Consider the following 20356-nt stretch of genomic DNA (forward strand, 5'->3'; position numbering starts at 1 on the left):
CCCCTCTGTGGGACTGGAAGGTGATGCTTCTTAAAGAAACATCCTCTCCTCTTTCTCCGCATCCCAGGGATTCGCGCCCACGGAGGCCAATCAGACGAATGATGAATTATACAGTGTGTTGTTTTGAAACACACACATATATACCTTTTTGGTGTCACTTCTATAAAACATATTTAACCCAGGAGTTTAAATTGTAAACTGGAGATATGAAGGGTTAAAAAGTACACGCTGATCGGCGTCAATTCGGATTTATTTTATTTTAAAAAAGCGACAATATTTCAGTATGAATTAAAATAAAAGGATTAAAGCTATTTTTGATTGTAAATATTCCCAGGAATTTTATATTAAAATATATATCAATATAGAAGTGTACAAAAGTGTTTATCCCCCCCCCCTTTTTTTTCTTATCAAAACTAACCATATTCTATAATCCGGAGACTAAAACTACTAAAAAAAAGGTGTTGGGTGCGAATCCCGTAGGTTAAAAAAAAGTGAGCAGTAAACATACGGTGGCGCTGTCTTTAAGAGAGAGAGGCTGCGAAGAGGTGATGTAATGTGTTCTCAGACAATGATGTCATCGACTGAGACACGGCGAGCATTTAAAGTGACAAAGGCATTTTCGGTGGCTCCGTTTAATTCTGCATCAGGTTTTTGTCAGAGACAGCAGAGCACACATGGTACCCTCTTCTCCCACCCCACCACCCCAACCCCACCACCCCTGTCTTTCAAAGGATGATGTAGATTCAGGGGGAAACCGCAGATTTGAGCTGGCGCAGCAGGGCTGTAGCATCTTTATTCATCAGGTTGATACAAAAACACAGTAGTTCAGTGCATGTAAAGCAGGGTTAAGTTACTGTCTCACAGCAGTCATGAGATATCTTTTTAAGATGGACGTTATAGAGGAATGACAGCGTTATTTACGACACATATAGCTGCAGAAGTATTCACAAAGTTTACACAATTTATTTCTCACACCAGATGTTTTCCCTTCAATTCTCCCACTCTTCACTCCTTTTTACTTATCACCTTTAATTCAACACGTTAGCCTGGTACCAACCCGTCACTGCACAACTTTTCTAGTCAACAATATAAAATATTTGTTACTTCAAGGAATCAAAGTTGAAAAACCTGAGGTTGAAAATCTATAATTGATGGAAACAAAACATAAAAAGGCTGGATTTTACCCTTTGCTTTTTGATCCAGGTGTCGATATAACTAGTCCGTTGGTTATTCTTTTATTCATCGCAACAGCTAGAATTCAAAAGCGACACACCGCCACTAAAATACATATCAAAGTAGCAAGGCTTCAAGGTCAACACATTCAGCGTTTTCAAAAGAAAATCTTGCTGCTGTTGTGGTACCAGAGTGAATATGGTTTCAGAGGCTGCACAATAGGAGGTACAAAAGTTACTTTACAGAGACAGTTTTGATACATCAAGACTAAAGGTGTGTGTAACTTAAAGTGTTAGTTTAAACACAATAAACAACCAACAACATACAAACCTATTTATGAAGGTAAAACAATACATTTAGATTGATCAGTTTTTAGTTCTTATGTTGACACTAAAGTATCTGAATGTTCTTGCTGATGGTGAAACAATTTCCTGAAGGAGACCTCCTGAGGGACCAATAAAGTTTTACCTTACCTTATTTCTCTTGTAGTGATGATGGTTGAATTGATTATGCAACTGAAGGTATTACATCATATTTATCTTTTGTGTTATATGAAGCATCTTGTTGCTTTAGAATTGACTTCACTTCTTTTAAAATGCTTATATTGATATATTTCCTGTTAGGATGTGAGTCACTTGAACCTGTATACAAGTACTAGAGCTGGAGCTGTGGATAAATGAGATAATAATAAATAATTTAATATCTTAGTGCATGAAGTCAATGCTAATGTTCAGTTTTGTTGTCCATCATTCTGTCTTTATAAAGTCTTGCAGCGAAGGAAGGTCAGGCTCTGTTATCATTCTACAAGCTTGTTCTTAAGACGGTAAGTCTGGGTTTTCCAAAGGAGGCGCTCCTCCTAACACCTCTTCCCTCCTGCGATGAAGGGATGAGGTCTGCTTCCGTCTTCATTGTCTCACATAAACCCACAGAACCGACAGTTTCCTTGTTCCTGTCAAGGTCCACGTTCTTTTCTCCTGACTTCTCCTCAACCAAACTTTTATCAGAGTATTTCTCCTCCACTTTACTTTTGCAAGCGGGTCCTTCACCTCTTTTGGACTCCTGGACTTGTGTGTCTTTTGAGAGACGTTGAGCAGAGAAACTGATTTCGTTGTCTGAAGATTCGGTGATGAAGAGCTCCTCGCTTCCGTCTCTTCTCGTCGACACACAGGAATGACCTTCATTCTTGGTTATGTCAGTGTCTGAGATGCTTATGTCACATGCTATCTTATAGAACAGTGAATGGTTCTCTTTCATTTTCTCCAGACTCTGGCTGACGTCGGGCGACATGGCGCCATCATCATTGCCATCTTCAGGGGAGGACAGCTGGTCCTCCTCGTTGATCTCCTCGTTACTCAAACCTGGAATACGCAAAGGAATGAAACCCTGCCACTGATTGGTTGACAAAAACCACTTGGATCGGTCATCAGACGATGGTACAGGACTCCTATCATCTTCAGATGCTGCAGGTTTCTTCTTCTCTTTCTTCTCATTGTAGCTGGTGAATCCCTTCCCTCCGTCTTTCTGATAGAGAGTGATGGATGAGACGTGGTACGGTGAAGCTGGACGCCTGATTTTAGTTTTGGCAACTGCTGCTCTCTGACTGTAACTCTCTTGTCGTGCTTTACTTTCCAGTATCTTTTTAATGATGTCACTGTCCACTGCTGGATCCTGATCTGCTCCATCCTGGCCTGTACCAGTAGGAGGCAGTACTTCGCTGGCGTCTTAACATACAAAAGTGGAAGTCAGCGAAAATCCTGTCAAATAGATTTCTAAGAGACATGAACATATTGAAGTCACACAGAACACAAGATAAAGTTGTGCACGATTAAACAAAACTTAAGCTCTTTGTTTCTATTTTTAAACAATTTCCCGAAGGAGACCTCCCGAGGGATCAATAAAGTTTTACCTTACCTTACCTTATTTAAAAATGGAGAAGAAACATGATTTAAAAAGGCCAAATTGATGATTCTATTAAACTTAAATCTATTAAGAAAACATTTTTCCAGGATAGAAGACATACATTAACTACATAAACATGTAAAGTGCCAATTTAAAGTATATTCAATTAAAAAATTAAATAAAAATGAGAAAATAAGGGAACATTTTTTAATTTGACCTTCGATGGGTGGACTCTCTTACTCTCAAGCATGAAATATCACAAAAACACATAAAAAACATTGAGTAAACTAATAAAATATATTAAAAAATGAGACAGAGAAACCCTTTTGACCAGCAATGCATGATGGAATGCTTAAAAAAGTGAATGGATCCAACTCAATACAAACAATACAAACAACAAACTAGACTGTAGACTAATTGTTCAATCATTGGAGGTAAGTACGTCAAACATTTTTACCAGGAAATGAATGATTGGAATAAAAATGTATTATCCACCCTTACTTAGGGTATAAACATACTTCATTAAATGTTTATCTAAAACCTTAGTTATATCCTCAGTATTTTTTAATACTTTTCCTTTGTTTTTTTATGCATTGAATTGAATCCAAGAGTAGTGTCTCAGTCTTTTTTGTCCCAAGTGTATAGATAGCCACACCATGCTAATAATTCCCTCAGGACTTTCCAGAGGATACTAAGAGGAACACGATCCATGCTACACGTGAAGGCTCATGAACGTATATAAATCAATAAACTCAAACAGATGTATAATATGATATTATCTTGTAAATAAATGAATGTCTGTTCTGGCAGTGTGTACCTGCATTAGCCTGCTCCGTGTGTGACGCCTCACCAGGCACCTGGCGATCCTGGTGCAGATCCTCTCTGGCAGGAATCTGGTCTCGTGACGCTGCACTCTCTCTGACTGCACTGATTGAGAGAGATCATTTGTGCAGCGTTATCTACATCAAGCAAATATACGGATGCTGTCCATGATGTGAAGAGGAGACAACAGGTCACCCACCTTTGGATCACTCTCTGCCTTATTCGTTCCACACGCTTAAGTTTGGCTTCTCGCTGCTCGGGGGTCAGACAGAGGTCAGTGGTTATGTCAGAGGTCAGGAGGGAGGAGAGCCCTTCCTGTTAAACACAGTCTTCAGACCACTAGACTATTTGTAGTTTTTTAACCTAATGCCTGAGATTTTGGAGATTACGGTGGAATCTTAATTATTAAACAGGAGATAGAGAATCTTAAGAAATGTGAGAGCTTTAAATAGCAAAAAATAAAATGAAACTCTACTATCATAAACACAAAACATGCCAATATCCCACAGTATCATGGTAGCAAAAGACTGATAATAACACTGCAACATTTGAAAATGTAAGGCTGGAGGGAATTTTAATTCAGTATTTGTGTTTGTATTCATATTTTCATTGAACAAGTATTGATACTAATATTTACAGAACACTAGTTTAAGAACTTCATTGGAATCGATAAGTGATTGTCGGCAGCTGGGAAATAAGGAATGACAGCAGCGCCTTTTTTTTTTTTCTTCCCTTCTTCTCCTCCATTCCACTGGCATCCACTTAGGATGACGAGGATGACATGACGACCATCTATAGACCTCCCCCCCCAACCCACAGCTAGAGCCTGACATGTACAACTGCAATGAAACTTTGGGAAAATTGTTCCACAAAGGGCCGCAGTGGGTGTAGGTTTTTGTACCAACCATTCAAGGGGACACCTTTTAAACCAATCAGATGTATTAGGAGTGTGATCAATTGATTGAAGATCTAGTGTTGCTTGCTTCAGCTGAAACCTTATTGGTTGAACTGTGCATGCTCGATCGGTTGAAACAAAAACCTGCCCCCATTGAATCCCTTGAGGATCAGGTTGTCCAGGTCAGCCCTAGGATCTACTTCACCCCAAAAAAATGAAGAACACATTAATGTGGGTGTAAGTACACTGATTAAACCCCTCAAGAACATGTCATCTTTATTTTTGAAGTATGACTTGCAAGAGATCTTGCCAGTTTGCTCTTCAAATGATACAAACATTGTATTTCCTTCAACTGTTTTGGTCCTTGAACCTTGACACATGTCTGAGATGAATTCATTAAAACTAAAAACTGACCTTTTCATTCTTGCTTCGCTGGTCATCCTCTTGGTTCTCTGCTTGTTGTTCCCCTGTGACCAGGTTTCTGGTTGGAGGCTGCTGGTGTCTACTGAGCCTCTGTATGTCCTGGTTCAAGTCTGCAGTGGCCTTTTTCTGAGCAGTTGTCTCGGGCAACAGTCGCCTAGTTGGCCTGTTCTTTTTGCTCTGCTCAGCCAGTCGCTGCTGCATCTCAGGTGGGATTTGTTCTGGCAGTGGCGTCTCCAGCTCAGGCGGGGGGTCTTCAACTGAGACACGGCGGGCCACTAGAGAGGTTGGCAGCACTGCTGTAACAACTCGAGTCACCCTTAGAGGGAAGGGAGCCTGAAATAAGCCAAAGAGGGTGAAAACCTTTCTCACTTTTACTTCATGTGTTTGAATAAAAATGAGTATGTGCATTAACCTCCTCTCTTGTCTCTGAACTTTGACTCGGTGCCAGAGTGTTTGACTGTATTGGTGGCTTTTTCATTTTACTCATTCTTTCTTGATTCCTCTTCATCCTCTCCAACTGCTCCTCCTCGCCCATCTTTGTGTTCTTCTGTGCACAGCAACAGCATTTGATCTCTGCATGACTCATGTTTCGTTAGAACACGTTTACAGCCGCATGTTTGCAACACGGATGTATGTGTGCATCAGTGAACGTGCTGCTGCTCACAGTCATGTGTTCATGTGGATGCCCATATGTGTGCATACATGTGAGGGGAACAATGGGGGATGGGTGACATGAGAGCTAGCGAGGCATGATCTTCTGCTTCCCCCTCTTGTCTAGAACAGGCACTGCACATGCCCTAATTGCACAGGAGATGAGAGAATCAAAGATTTGGAATTTGGCTGAGATTGCAATGAGGTAAAATCTGCTGTGGACTGCTTCTATATTTGGAGAGTTTTTGGATCAGGCACACACACAAGCTTCCAGTCCACAGTCAACTAGTGCACAGGAATGTGGTGAACATTCAAACCTTGGTTGATTGGGTGTCGGATGTGTTCCACTTTGAACAAGACTCGGATTCTAAAAGAGGAACAGGAAGGAAAAGCAGATTCAGTTTAAAATGAGCCGAGTTTTGAATTACTGTCTTGATTAATTTAAAGACAAAAACAGATTAAAAGTCATCAAAATTTTCACAAAATGATAAAGTAGAATCCTTAGCATACATGTTGAGGATGAAAGAAAGATGGGTTTTCTCCTCACACCTAAACACTCAATAGTGGTTTCTGGCTTCCTCTACTGTTTGAACACTATTATTGTATTGTCGTGAAAACAGAAATGTCTCCAGCAATGCTAACATAGTCTGCATGTAGTCAGCCAAAGATAGTTGATGGAAAAATGAGAATAAATCAATAAGAAATTATAATAAACATGTAGAGGCAGGTAGCCTTAAGTAGTTCATCAATTATTACTTTTAACAGGTTTTCTCATCAAATTTTATTTGGTATGCGTGTGTAAAGACAGGAATGAGAGTAAAGCCTTGGAGTATTTGTTAGAGTTGTTAGAGATTTGTTCTACATAAAGTAATGACTGTTCAGATTTAAACAATTGTTACAGAAATGATTTGCTGCTTTCAGGTGAACAGAGCCTCACCTTTTCTGTCCTTCGGTATTTTCACGTTGAGAAGATCAGGTTGGCAGTTGTCGCCTTTGTGCTCATGACGATAATAATCAGAATGGCCGTGGGTTCCCTGATGATGACAAATATGTCATGTAATGAAGTCTACTGACGATGGCAAGGTTTGAAATACCGCATATGTAGACTCAGTCCAGCCAAAGTCATCATGGTTTTTGCTCTCACTGCTTTCCTGCAGCTCGTGTGGTAGAGGTGGGCGGCCTGGGGGGAGATCCTCGCTCTACCAACGTAACAAGTTGAATTTAACAAAATTGCTTTGGTTTTCTTTATTAGAAAGAAATGTCTAAAACCATAGATTTGGCATACCATAGGTTGTTCTAATGGAGAACCAGGAGATCCAGGATGTGGGCCTGATGGGTGGTACACTGAAAACACGACACAATCTTAATTCATAATGTGTTGATCGCTTGTTCATTAGCATTTGGAATGTAATTTATTCAAATTTTGTCATATTAAAGATACAAGCTCAATGACTCTAGTAACCACTAATTTAATCTTGCTTTCTTTAATGGCTTCTGCTCTACTATGGTGTGCTTCCGCCTAATTTGGTACCCTTAATTTTGTAGCAAAATGGGCCACATCTAAATTAATTGGAGGGACAGTAATACATTTAAGCAAAACTCAGTGGATTGTATTTTTTATTACCCCTGCAATAACCACTCCGCTGCTACATCTGCCTTTGTGTTATCATGATATAGTCCGGGTCTATTTAACTTAAATCATTTTTTCCTGAACAACATCAGTTTAAAATTATCCGTACACAGCTACCATATTATATCTGGTATTTCATCAACTCATGTACACGATGAAGACACTTTGGAGAAGGTGATAATTACTGTGTAATCCCATCAGGAAGCGGAAATGATCCCTGTTGACTTTTAATCCGGAGAGAATGTCCTCCATCATCCACAGGTCTCTTTGGGCCTGAGACTGATCCTTACGAATAAAGCAACACATTAATTTCTTTAAAGTTAACTTTCATCTCTGCAAACATCACATGATGATGAACTTGAAGACAACATGAAAAGCAGCAAATCCAATCACTAACACATGTCTTTAAAATGTAGAAATTGTCATATAATAGAAAAACCCAAGGGTCGACAATAAATGATGTAGTACAATGGGATGGAAAAATAATTTGCAAATACAGTGACAGTATAATCAAAATGGCTCAAAATTGCTATTATTTATAATGACAAGTCTTCATGTTCGCACTTACCTGTGGTAGTCCAAAATTACAGATGTGCTGCAGGTGTGAGCGAATCACAGACAGCTCGCTTTCCATTCTCTCATATTGACTCCACACCCTCTCCATTTCCTGAGTCAAAGCAACACTGTTTGATTTACCTGCTGATCACGTTTGATTCAATCTGCTCATAAAACATTGTTCCCACCATTGACACGTCACACATTCTCGCTCGGATTGTGACCAGCTCGTCCTGAAGCAAAGCCTTCTCAGTCAGAACCTCCTCATGAGCCCGCGGCCCCTGATGGGTCCACTCATCCAGCTGCAGTCGAGTGACTTCCAGTGCACAGTGAACACTGTCCTATTAATAAACACAGGTTTAGTTAAGCTCAAGCTGGTTGATACATGAGAAAGAAAGTAAATATCCAACCTTGTCTATCTGTAACTGGCCCAGTTCTAGAGCTAAAGTCTGCATCAGCTTGTCACACCCGCACAATCGAGTCAGTACGGCCTGAAGTAAGAGAATCAAATTCAAGATTTGGTACTAAAGTTCTCAATGTTGACAGAAAAAATACTCACATCTGCTTCACTTTCAAGAGGTCTGAATGCCGGCAGGTCTCTTGGCTCTGACTTTGGGGTCTGAAACAAGTAGTCTTTGTGTCATTTACTTGATTTCTTACCAAATAAAACATAATATATATGTTGTGTGTATTGTATTGTTGCAGCAAGTGCATATGGTTTCGACTGCTCAAATTCTTCCAACTGTTACATTCGTATGTGAACACAAGAGACACAACAAGAACGTATGCTCTGGCATTTGACAGTTTACAATAAGATTATATTAACAGACAAATACAGTGACATATAAGTAAGTAAGTATGTTATATTTGTAAAGACAACATATTTTTCATGAGCTAGTGTAAATCAACACAAGCTTAAGCTAACATTTGCTACTTTGGAACAACAAGAGCTAATACCTGGCATTAGCTAGGTTTGAACAGCATGGGCTAGTTCGGAGCAGCCAGAGCTAAAAACTAGCTATAGCTAGTTTGAAATAGAAACAACTAAAACTAACATGACCTTTTTGGAGGAACAGGAGCTAATACCTAGCATGGGCTAGTTTGGACCAACAACAGCTTTAAACTAACTACTTTGAAACAAAAATAACTAAAACTACCACATGTTTGTTTGAAGAAACAATAGCTAAAACTATCACAAGCTAGTTAGGAGCAACAATAGCTAAAACTAACATTTGCTGGTTTGTAGCAACAAGAGCTAATACCTAGCATGAGCTAGTTTGGAGCAGCAACAGCTTTAAACTAGCTGTAACTAGTTTGTAACAAAAATAACTAAAACTATCACAGGCTTGTTTGAAGCAAGAATAGCTCAAACTATCACATTTTAGTTAGGAGCAACAAGAGCTAAAACTAACATTTGCTGGTTTGTAGCAACAAGAGCTAATACCTAGCATGAGCTAGTTTGGACCAGCAACAGCTTTAAACTAGCTTTAACTAGTTTGAAACAAAAATAACTAAAACTATCACAGGCTTGTACGAAAGCAACAATAGCTCAAACTAACACAAGCTAGTTAGGAGCAACAAGAGCTAAAACTAACATTTTCTGTTTTTTAGCAACACGAGCTAATACCTAGCATGAGCTAGTTTGGACTAGCATGAGCTTTAAACTAGCTGTAACTAGTTTGAAACATAAAGAACTAAAACTATCACAGGCTTGTTTGAAGCAACAACAGCTCAAACTATCACAAGCTAGTTAGGAGCAACAAGAGCTAAAACTAACATTTGCTGTTTTTTAGCAACAAGAGCTAATACTTAGCATGAGCTAGTTTGGAGCAGCAACAGCTTTAAACTAGCTGTAACTAGTTTGAAACAAAAATAACTAAAACTATCACAGGCTTGTTTAAAGCAATAATAGTTAAACTATCACAAGCTAGTTAGGAGCAACAAGAGCTAAAACTAACATTTGCTGGTTTGTAGCAACAAGAGCTAATACCTAGCATGAGCTAGTTTGGACCAGCAACAGCTTTAAACTAGCTTTAACTAGTTTGAAACAAAAATAACTAAAACTATCACAGGCTTGTACGAAAGCAACAATAGCTCAAACTAACACAAGCTAGTTAGGAGCAACAAGAGCTAAAACTAACATTTTCTGGTTTGTAGCAACAAGAGCTAATCACTAGCATGAGCTAGTTTGGACCAGCATGAGCTTTAAACTAGCTGTAACTAGTTTGAAACAGAAATAACTAAAACTATCACAGGCTTGTTCAAAGCAACAATAGTTAAACTATCACAAGCTAGTTAGGAGCAACAAGAGCTAAAACTAACATTTGCTGTTTTTTAGCAACACGAGCTAATACCTAGCATGAGCTAGTTTGGAGCAGCAACAGCTTTAAACTAGCTGTAACTAGTTTGAAACAGAAATAACTAAAACTATCACAGGCTTGTTAAAAGCAACAATAGTTAAACTATCACAAGTTAGTTAGGAGCAACAAGAGCTAAAACTAACATTTGCTGGTTTGTAGCAACAAGAGCTAATAACTAGCATGAGCTAGTTTGGACCAGCATGAGCTTTAAACTAGCTGTAAGTAGTTTGAAACATAAAGAACTAAAACTATCACAGGCTTGTTTGAAGCAACAACAGCTCAAACTATCACAAGCTAGTTAGGAGCAACAATAGCTAAAACTAACATTTGCTGTTTTTTAGCAACAAGAGCTAATACTTAGCATGAGCTAGTTTGGAGCAGCAACAGCTTTAAACTAGCTGTAACTAGTTTGAAACAAAAATAACTAAAACTATCACAGGCTTGTTTAAAGCAATAATAGTTAAACTATCACAAGCTAGTTAGGAGCAACAAGAGCTAAAACTAACATTTGCTGGTTTGTAGCAACAAGAGCTAATACCTAGCATGAGCTAGTTTGGACCAGCAACAGCTTTAAACTAGCTTTAACTAGTTTGAAACAAAAATAACTAAAACTATCACAGGCTTGTACGAAAGCAACAATAGCTCAAACTAACACAAGCTAGTTAGGAGCAACAAGAGCTAAAACTAACATTTTCTGGTTTGTAGCAACAAGAGCTAATAACTAGCATGAGCTAGTTTGGACCAGCATGAGCTTTAAACTAGCTGTAACTAGTTTGAAACAGAAATAACTAAAACTATCACAGGCTTGTTTAAAGCAACAATAGTTAAACTATCACAAGCTAGTTAGGAGCAACAAGAGCTAAAACTAACATTTGCTGTTTTTTAGCAACACGAGCTAATACCTAGCATGAGCTAGTTTGGAGCAGCAACAGCTTTAAACTAGCTGTAACTAGTTTGAAACAGAAATAACTAAAACTATCACAGGCTTGTTAAAAGCAACAATAGTTAAACTATCACAAGTTAGTTAGGAGCAACAAGAGCTAAAACTAACATTTGCTGGTTTGTAGCAACAAGAGCTAATAACTAGCATGAGCTAGTTTGGACCAGCATGAGCTTTAAACTAGCTGTAACTAGTTTGGAACAGAAATAACTAAAACTATCACAGGCTTGTTTAAAGCAACAATAGTTAAACTCACAGTTAGGAGCAACAAGAGCTAAAACTAACATTTGCTGTTTTTTAGCAACAAGAGCTAATACTTAGCATGAGCTAGTTTGGAGCAGCAACAGCTTTAAACTAGCTGTAACTAGTTTGAAACAAAAATAACTAAAACTATCACAGGCTTGTTTAAAGCAATAATAGTTAAACTATCACAAGCTAGTTAGGAGCAACAAGAGCTAAAACTAACATTTGCTGGTTTGTAGCAACAAGAGCTAATACCTAGCATGAGCTAGTTTGGACCAGCAACAGCTTTAAACTAGCTTTAACTAGTTTGAAACAAAAATAACTAAAACTATCACAGGCTTGTACGAAAGCAACAATAGCTCAAACTAACACAAGCTAGTTAGGAGCAACAAGAGCTAAAACTAACATTTTCTGGTTTGTAGCAACAAGAGCTAATAACTAGCATGAGCTAGTTTGGACCAGCATGAGCTTTAAACTAGCTGTAACTAGTTTGAAACAGAAATAACTAAAACTATCACAGGCTTGTTTAAAGCAACAATAGTTAAACTATCACAAGCTAGTTAGGAGCAACAAGAGCTAAAACTAACATTTGCTGTTTTTTAGCAACACGAGCTAATACCTAGCATGAGCTAGTTTGGAGCAGCAACAGCTTTAAACTAGCTGTAACTAGTTTGAAACAGAAATAACTAAAACTATCACAGGCTTGTTAAAAGCAACAATAGTTAAACTATCACAAGTTAGTTAGGAGCAACAAGAGCTAAAACTAATATTTGCTGGTTTGTAGCAACAAGAGCTAATAACTAGCATGAGCTAGTTTGGACCAGCATGAGCTTTAAACTAGCTGTAACTAGTTTGAAACAGAAATAACTAAAACTATCACAGGCTTGTTTAAAGCAACAATAGTTAAACTCACAGTTAGGAGCAACAAGAACTAAAACTGACATTTGCTGGTTTGTAGCAACAAGAGCTAATACCTAGCATGAGCTAGTTTGGAGCAGCAACAACTTTAAACTAGCTGTAACTAGTTTGAAACAAAATGAATTAAAACTATCACAGGCTTGTTTGAAGCAAAAATAGCTCAAACTAACATCTAGTTTGGAGCAAAGATAAGCTAAACATTAGCATTTGTGGTTTGGAACAGAAAACATAGCATTTTAACTAGCGTGAGCAAAAATCCCTATAAGAAGAGGAAGTTAGAACATTGGTTTCAACACACAAACAAAAAACAGGTACAACAACAACATAAAAGCTGTACCAGAGCCGACGGCAGCACACAGACAGATAAATGGTTGCGGTGATGGTGATGGTGATGATGATGTTGTTGTGGTGGTGTTGGGTGGGATGCGTGTGCAGCCCTCAGTGAGGGGGGCAGCGGCGGCAGTAAGTCTGCTTGCGCCCCTGTGGAGTAACTCTGAAGGAAAAAACATCTTGTTGAAAAATAATAAAAATAAAAATAACTGATAAAATGTTATAGACATTGTTTGGATTTTACAGTTACCTTTGCCAACGGTCGTCTTCCACCTGAGATGTGATGGACAGAAGCGTAGGTCGGCTGGAAACAGACACGGGTTAATCCTGATGTTTGAAACTCATATTGAAATAAGTAACTTGTCTAGTTATTATTACTATACCTTGCTGCTGTTCTGCCAGCGCTCCATGACTGGAGTGTTGGGTGTAGACTTGAACTCCAGCTTGGGTGAGGAGGGGTTGTAATACATGCCGTGATCATCGTGGGGTCGGATGTCCACCCTTCCTACAGGTGTGTGAGGCCGTGACCCCAGTTGACCCCTGGAGATCAGCGGGCCGGCAACGATGATTTCACCCGGCGAGGGCGGAGTGTTGAGGCCGGAATTGTAGGCGAGAAAGTCGTCCTCGTTGTAGGGACCACATGTCCTCCTCCTGCCGGCATCAGAGGGGCTGGGAGTTCTGCCGCAGGGGCTGCGAGACAAACGCACGACACAAACTCAAAGCCTGTTCCCCCGGAGGATTGGTTTCACTTTGAAGGTTTTTCCTGGATATCAAATCAAACACACACACAGTGTGACAACCTGCTGTTCCTGTGACGCTCCCTCCTCCTCGCTCGCTGCTCAGAGTGAGACATCCCCATTCTCCCACCAGTCAGATGACTCGGTTCACTCAGAGTCCTCGTGACGTGTCTACCTCTTTGGGACGGACCCTCATCTGAGGGGGGTTTGGGAAAATCCACAGATTCGATGCTGCCACCTATCTGTGTAAAGTCCTGATAACTCGAGCAGCGCCTGTAAGATGGAAAGCAGGAGTTTATTTAATTTAATTTCTGATGTTTGAAAATATTTTTAAAAAAAATCATGCCTGGTTAAGATGCTCTCGGGCTCCATCACGGCCGACTGACCCAGAGCTCGAACCCAACCCAACATGTCTTCCTGAGTGTCTGCACTGAGGAAATATGAGCGCATTCCCTGGTGCACCACCTAAAGCACACCAGGACCACATAAAAATATTTGTTGTTATTCACTTTTATTTAAAAAAACACAGCCTCACATGTAACACCTGATAGAAAAAAAACAGGGATGGTCAATCTTAAAGATGAATGCCTTGCCAATAGGGGAGGCCGTTATTTGGGCTGTTGCCACGGCAACCCAAGCTGAGTCAACAATTTCAATTAAACCAAATAAAGCTGTTGTATTGATCAAATCAATACAACAGCTAATCTTTAAATAAAGTATATACAAAAAAAAAGATAGACTCAAACTCATGACTTGTGGTCGTAAAGCAATGTTGAAAAAACGACACATTTAATCACCATAGATGTGTGAACGCTGCTTTATTTTAGTCAATTCATTGTTTAGTGGTTTCTGCTTCTTCTTACTGGATCTATCGAAGTGAGCAGTCGCAAATAACGGCCATAAAACACTTTAGGAAGTGATCTGATCAATTCTGAAAGTTCAAATACTTTCTACTTTTAAAGCTCTTCTGTTCTTCCCTTTTCATTTGGTTGAAGTACAATAATCTACTTTAACAACTATAGTGTTAAACAGCTGCAACATTAGTAAATAATAAATTACCTTGAAAGTAAACTTTCTGTTTTTGCACTCTTGTGGTGTGCAGAACAATATTTTGTAGCTGGGGAGAGGAATGCTGCCCATAACTGATTCCTCTCGACTATCTAAAAAGAACAATGAAAAATAATCGTTAGTGCTTTCAAACGTAATAATCCAAAACTAATCCAAAACGTCTGGACTCACCCTTGTAGTAGTACAGGCAGTAGTTTGAGAGGACAAACCAGCGTCTCTTCCACAACTTTAAACCAGCGCTGTCCTTCATCAGAGCAAAAAAAGGAAACAGGCTCGTTTCTCAGTAAAACCTCAGAATTTTCTTCACTTACTTTTTTGTTCAGCCACCCTCGAATGACCACGGGGCAGTTGGGGTCTCTCCTTGCCGCCTGACACCTTTTCCCAAAGTTCTGAACTTTTCCATTGCGTTCCTATTGCAAATGTGCTCATTTATAGGTGTATGATTCAAACAATTGCCAAATGAAATAGTAACATAAAGGTCAATGCAAACCATTCTGACTGGGATGTATGAAATGGTGGCCACGCTGGAAGCTTGACTCACTCTATCCTGGTCCACCATTCTGTCAAGAAAAAAAAAAGCTGAATTGAAAATCCACTCATACGTTTACCCACTATATAAGACGTGCTAGTCACATACAAAACTGTATAAACCAGTAACTGAACATGGTACCAGTCTGTGAGACATTTGTTACCGGCCCGAAAAAAAAACAAAAAGAAAAAACTAATAATCATTTGTTCTATTGATTATTTCCTAGAAGGTGTTTTATTTTTGAAAAAAACAACAACTGATTTTCTCTTTAATAACATCATAATGTTACTTTTGAAAAGTGAAAATGAGTAAAAAAGGAAATATTTTTTCAAACAAACCTTCCATGAGTCCTCATACCATATAAATAATGCTGAAGCACAAACTCCCACTTTGGCAAAAAGTTAGGAGACACAGAAATACAGAACACCATCGTCTGCATACAATCAAACAAACATAGATACTCCTTACAATACAAACATCTTATTGTAAACAGTCCAGAACTCTTGCTGATTCAACATTGACATTTATTTTTCGTGCACTTTACACTTGAACTTCTTGAAAGTACCAGGAAAATACATTTGATACAAAAAGAGACTTTCTCTTGTTTTATTAAAAAATGTATTTGGCAACGGCATTGCAGTTACATTCTTCTGACACTAAGGGGAGCCAGAAATAATATTTACACGATAAATACACTGCTACACAAGAATTCATTTGTTTTTTCATTTGTAAATACCTTGCAAACTGTCCTTTTACTGGATATTAAATACCAAAGTACCACTAAGTGATCGCTGGATACAGTAGAAGTGTACTCTAGATCAACTGGAATACACTGGATTAAGAGCAAATACGTTTTCCTGAACATATTTGCTGGGAACATACGAGGCGTCACTCAACTTACTTGGACCAAATTTCTCTTTAGTTGTTAATTAAATACTGGGATTTAATTAGTTAAACCACAGAATTAAGTAAAACAAGTCTATTTTTCATGAGAAAAGGAGCCAGGATAAACATTTAGTAGACAAATTATATTTGGTCACACTTTTCTTTAGTGCAAAGAAAAACCTCCCAGAACATTATCATTATTAGGTTATTATCTCTATATTATTGAGGATATCTCTATCATCCATAACTGGAGGATCAATGAGTCAAATCATGTGCTGTGAGTGTCAATATAATCAATAAAAGTAGTTCAAGTCAACAGCACAGAGAGCTTTATACTAGATATCACAATGTGTACAACCAAAGGATATTAGTGGAGACACCAGCATGTACGCACACACACAGTAAAGTTGTGGATGTGTGGTTTGAATGTCACACGGACACGAGTCTTACCAATTCATTGTGACTCAGAGTGAGTCAAAGCACTCGGCGACTCCCACCATCAGCACCGGGACAGTCGGAACACACACCCGTGACGCGATCGCTGTCCTTGTCAACTGTTGTCAAAGTCTCGGTGTGGTGGACACCATCTTCCGGCAGAACTCTCCCACCGGTCTATTCTGGGCCATCAACGGGCCGCTGTGTGTCCTCACCCCCAAACCCCCCCCCTCCCCTAACTGACAGGTGACAGCTGTGTCACCGTGGTAACAGGGAGGGGCCGTCGAGCGTGTGAAAACCAATCTGGCAGCAGGACGGGGCAAATTTAAACTACAGGATTGTTTTAGGGTTGCTGAAGAACTTAAGTCTTCCCAGGTCTCTGAAGATCTCATCGTCTCTCAATGATCCTATTCACAACAACAAAAGTTTTCATTTTCTTTTTAATAAAAAATTCAACTTTCAATTTTGAAGCTCTTGGGTTCTTTCTTTGAACCTAGATAGGGGAAGATGTCAGTGGAAGTTTTGTGTTTTCCTCTTTAGATCTTATTCTTCTTCTGCAATTCAAAGCAATAGTCAGACAGTCAAGGTAAGAGAACATGAGTTTTTGAAAGTGCCATGATCTGACCAAGTTCAGCCCTTTCAATGTATTACTTTGTTTCCATTCATGAGACCTATTATTTTTATTTGATTTTCTTAATGTTACTTAAAAGTACTTCTAATAAAATATTAATCAACTTCAATTTGCTGATTATGTAACTTCATAAAAAAATTAAATAGATAATAATCAAATGTTGCGCTTCTTATTTGTTTATAGTATATATGTACATTTTGTACAATTTGCCACAGATTGTGTTTCGTGTGAGTCATACACCTACAATCATAGATATTATCAACTATAGTCAAATGATTTTCAACTGGTACTATGCAATAATCAACGTAAATAAAAGAAAGTCAACTTAAATAAAACAATTTCCAACTGTAATACGTACATTTATTAAACAATAATTAGATCTGATCAAACACAATGTTAATAGAGATTAACTCAAGAGGAAAAGCTCTTGTTACTTTCGATGTTTGTTAGATGTCTAACATTCCCTGAGAATATTTACACTTAATGTATGTTATTGCATGTATTTACAATTGTTGTTACAGAATTATTTGTCAATGATAATCCATGTGAACACAATGTGTTTACATTCTAGTATGTCGCAACTTATTTGAAGGTTTTCATGATAATAATGGTTTTAACTTCATTTTTGAACTTTAATATTCGAGGGAAAGTGTTGATCACTTCGCTGTGGTTGGAAACCACAAGGTGTTTGAAGGAAATAAATCATGAGAAACGAGTCACACTGATGTTCCTCAAGCACTCGTGGATCGACCCATCGATGGGGCCTCGCTATCACCGCCTCGATCGACCACAATCAAACTCGGAGAGACTCGGCAAACAATGCACTCGTTGTCGGAAGGAGAGCAGAGCAAACAACTGCGGGGGGGCTTGGTGGGAGTTGAGAAATATTCCCATCTTAAATCTCCGTCTCCTCCACCGTGGGTTTTAGGGAGAGACGAGCGAAGATGCTAAAGAGCGCCCAGGGGGAGCACAAACGCTGGATCTGTGCTCCACACAGAGTGGTCTTTGTGGCGCCGCCGCACACTGAAGCATCATGTGAAGCTGGACACAGAATCCTCCGTCGACATCAAGCTAAACATTTGCATGTCTCTCGTTCTCAGGTCATAAGAGAGATGACAAGTATTTGACCCTCACAGGCAGCAGTGACGCACTCACGCCTCCTGCTTCCATTGCTGATGCTGCAACCTCCCAAAGATGAAACATTCACTTGAGCACCAAAGACATGATAATAAAATGAATTTATAACCATCAAAAAATGATTTTTCATTTGAGTTACGCTTCTTTTATCGATCTTTAAAATGGAAATGATGTAGGATACCGAAAGAAGAACGTGTATGTTGCGTTTATTATATATAATATAATTATTATTATTAGCATAAACAAAATAAATAAGATGCTCTTTCATTTAAAATCGTTGCATAGAATGTACACCAACATGAACTTTATGTTTTTAAAAAAAAGATCTGTTGCAAATGAATATGATAGGAGTTTAAGAGTTTACAAATAAACCGTATCATTTAGTCTTGGCTCATAAATTGATGGATTGTATAGGGTTTGTTCATCTTCATATAAACATGTTAAAAGAAAAAACAACAAATATTTGAATGATAATAAGATAAATACATCACAACACTATTAAATCAACAAAATACTATAACAAAATCATCAATAACAAAATACAAAATACTAATATAGTATATAGTGTAAAGTATAAATGCTATAGTGTATACACATATATATAGAACATAAATGAAATAGGAATATAAAAATACATACATTTGTATAAAAAAGACAAATGTTTACATGGAAATAAGAGCAAAATGGCAGCGAGCGCGACATATTGCAGTACCTGACTAACTGTGTTCTCCTGCTGGCGACTTCAACCTCCATCCCTTGGCAGATCTCCTCACCTCCACCGTGTTGCTGCCCTTCTCCGCCTCCTGACCGACACACTCTTCTTCAAATGCTTTCCTCTTGTTTCTCACTTTTTTTTTTTCTTCCCCAGATCTACCTGTCCTTGGCTCTTATTTTGTGTAAGTGAACTCCGAGTCTGTGCTCCTGACCCCCACCTCCTCCCTCACTGTCCCTCCCTCTCGCCCTGCACAGCCTCCTCGTGCCTGCTGTGTGTGGGTTTGTCAAGAATCCACTGACAATAATGTTCAGTGCTTCATTCACTCGCTCTCAACTCTAGCTGCCACCAAAGCTCTCAATTGAATCAGCACTTATAACATTGACTGTCATTTAATGTAATGCCCCCTATTATTATTATTATTTTTTATTATTATAAAGTGTTTTAAAAGAACAAATTCAAAAGAAATGTATTAAACGTGTTTGTGAAAATATGAGTTAAACACAAGAGAGGAATTATTGTCATTAATATTGGAATAAAAGACAATTAGTATTACACATTTGTTTATTCCAAAACAGCGAACAATAGAATGTTGCTCCTCCTCACTCAGCAAGAACTTTTTTCTAGTAGTTTTTTTTCTCCTGTGTCGGCGTCTGGTTCTGGTCGTTCTTAAAATGTTCTGAATGCAGACCCTGCTGCAGCTTTAAAAATATATTGATTTAAGATTAACTTTGTTAAGTATGAAAAACATCTTTTAAAAACACTTTATGATTCAACTTAATATTCAAGAGGTCAGAGGTATTCTCCAATGTTAACGCCAACTTGCTGAGGCATTTTAAGAGTTGAGATAAGCACGAAGAAAACAGGAGAGGATTCTAAAATTACTTGACCCGCTCATGTGATAACACACTGTTCGTACATCAGTGGTTTGTCAGAGGCAGCAGCAGACCCTCCGCATGTAAAACACACACTCAAGCTGTTGCTAAACCTGCAAATAGTCTTATTTATAATTAGTGCATCACTTGTCCGGACCATGTGGCGGAGGCCTGGCGGGGTCGCGACCTCAGATGTCCTGGATGACCAGTTCCCACATGGGACAAATGTGTCCAAACATTTATGGCTCCCATTCAACCTGCTACAATCAGCTCTGTCGCCTGACAGCTGCCGGATGCTTCTCACTGCAGCGGAGGATCATGGGTAGTTGAGTTTCTAAACGTGTTGCAATTTATTGTCAATCATCAGGTTTTTTACTATATGTGATACTGATAATTTATATTAATAATTATGTTGGCAACAATACGTCATAGCATTAGGGGCTAAATAATAAATATTAAATATACTGTATAATATAATATATAAATAAATCATCATGCAGGGAGGAAA

At 38.7% G+C, this 20356-nt stretch overlaps 1 protein-coding gene across 1 annotated transcript; it reads right to left on the reverse strand.

Moving 5' to 3' along the window:
- Positions 1 to 1306: 1306 nt before the first annotated feature.
- On the reverse strand, positions 1307 to 19115 carry plekha4 (pleckstrin homology domain containing A4). Its single transcript, XM_087794182.1, has 24 exons — positions 18974 to 19115; positions 15135 to 15204; positions 14956 to 15054; positions 14816 to 14888; positions 14636 to 14736; positions 13923 to 14041; positions 13640 to 13849; positions 13223 to 13529; positions 13090 to 13143; positions 12847 to 13002; positions 8608 to 8667; positions 8459 to 8539; positions 8237 to 8389; positions 8062 to 8160; positions 7679 to 7778; positions 7149 to 7207; positions 6958 to 7062; positions 6801 to 6897; positions 6181 to 6230; positions 5625 to 5759; positions 5204 to 5545; positions 4094 to 4209; positions 3890 to 3999; positions 1307 to 2894 (listed from the first exon to the last, which is right to left on the reverse strand). The coding sequence occupies exons 1-24, from the start codon at positions 19012 to 19014 to the stop codon at positions 1975 to 1977; spliced, it is 3657 nt and encodes a 1218-aa protein (XP_087650308.1). The 5' UTR covers positions 19015 to 19115; the 3' UTR covers positions 1307 to 1974.
- Positions 19116 to 20356: the final 1241 nt, after the last annotated feature.

The sequence above is a fragment of the Callionymus lyra genome, chromosome 6, assembly GCF_982586985.1.
Source record: "Callionymus lyra chromosome 6, fCalLyr1.hap1.1, whole genome shotgun sequence".
Classification (NCBI taxonomy): Eukaryota; Metazoa; Chordata; class Actinopteri; order Syngnathiformes; family Callionymidae; genus Callionymus; species Callionymus lyra.

Coding starts and splice junctions, on each gene's coding strand:
- plekha4 (XM_087794182.1), bottom strand. CDS start 19,014: ATGGAGGTTGAAGTCGCCAGCAGGAGAACACAGTTAGTCAG. Junction 13,003..13,089: donor GAAGACGACCGTTGGCAAAG/GTAACTGTAAAA, acceptor TTTTTCCTTCAG/AGTTACTCCACAGGGGCGCA. Junction 8,668..12,846: donor GTGTGCTGCCGTCGGCTCTG/GTACAGCTTTTA, acceptor TACTTGTTTCAG/ACCCCAAAGTCAGAGCCAAG.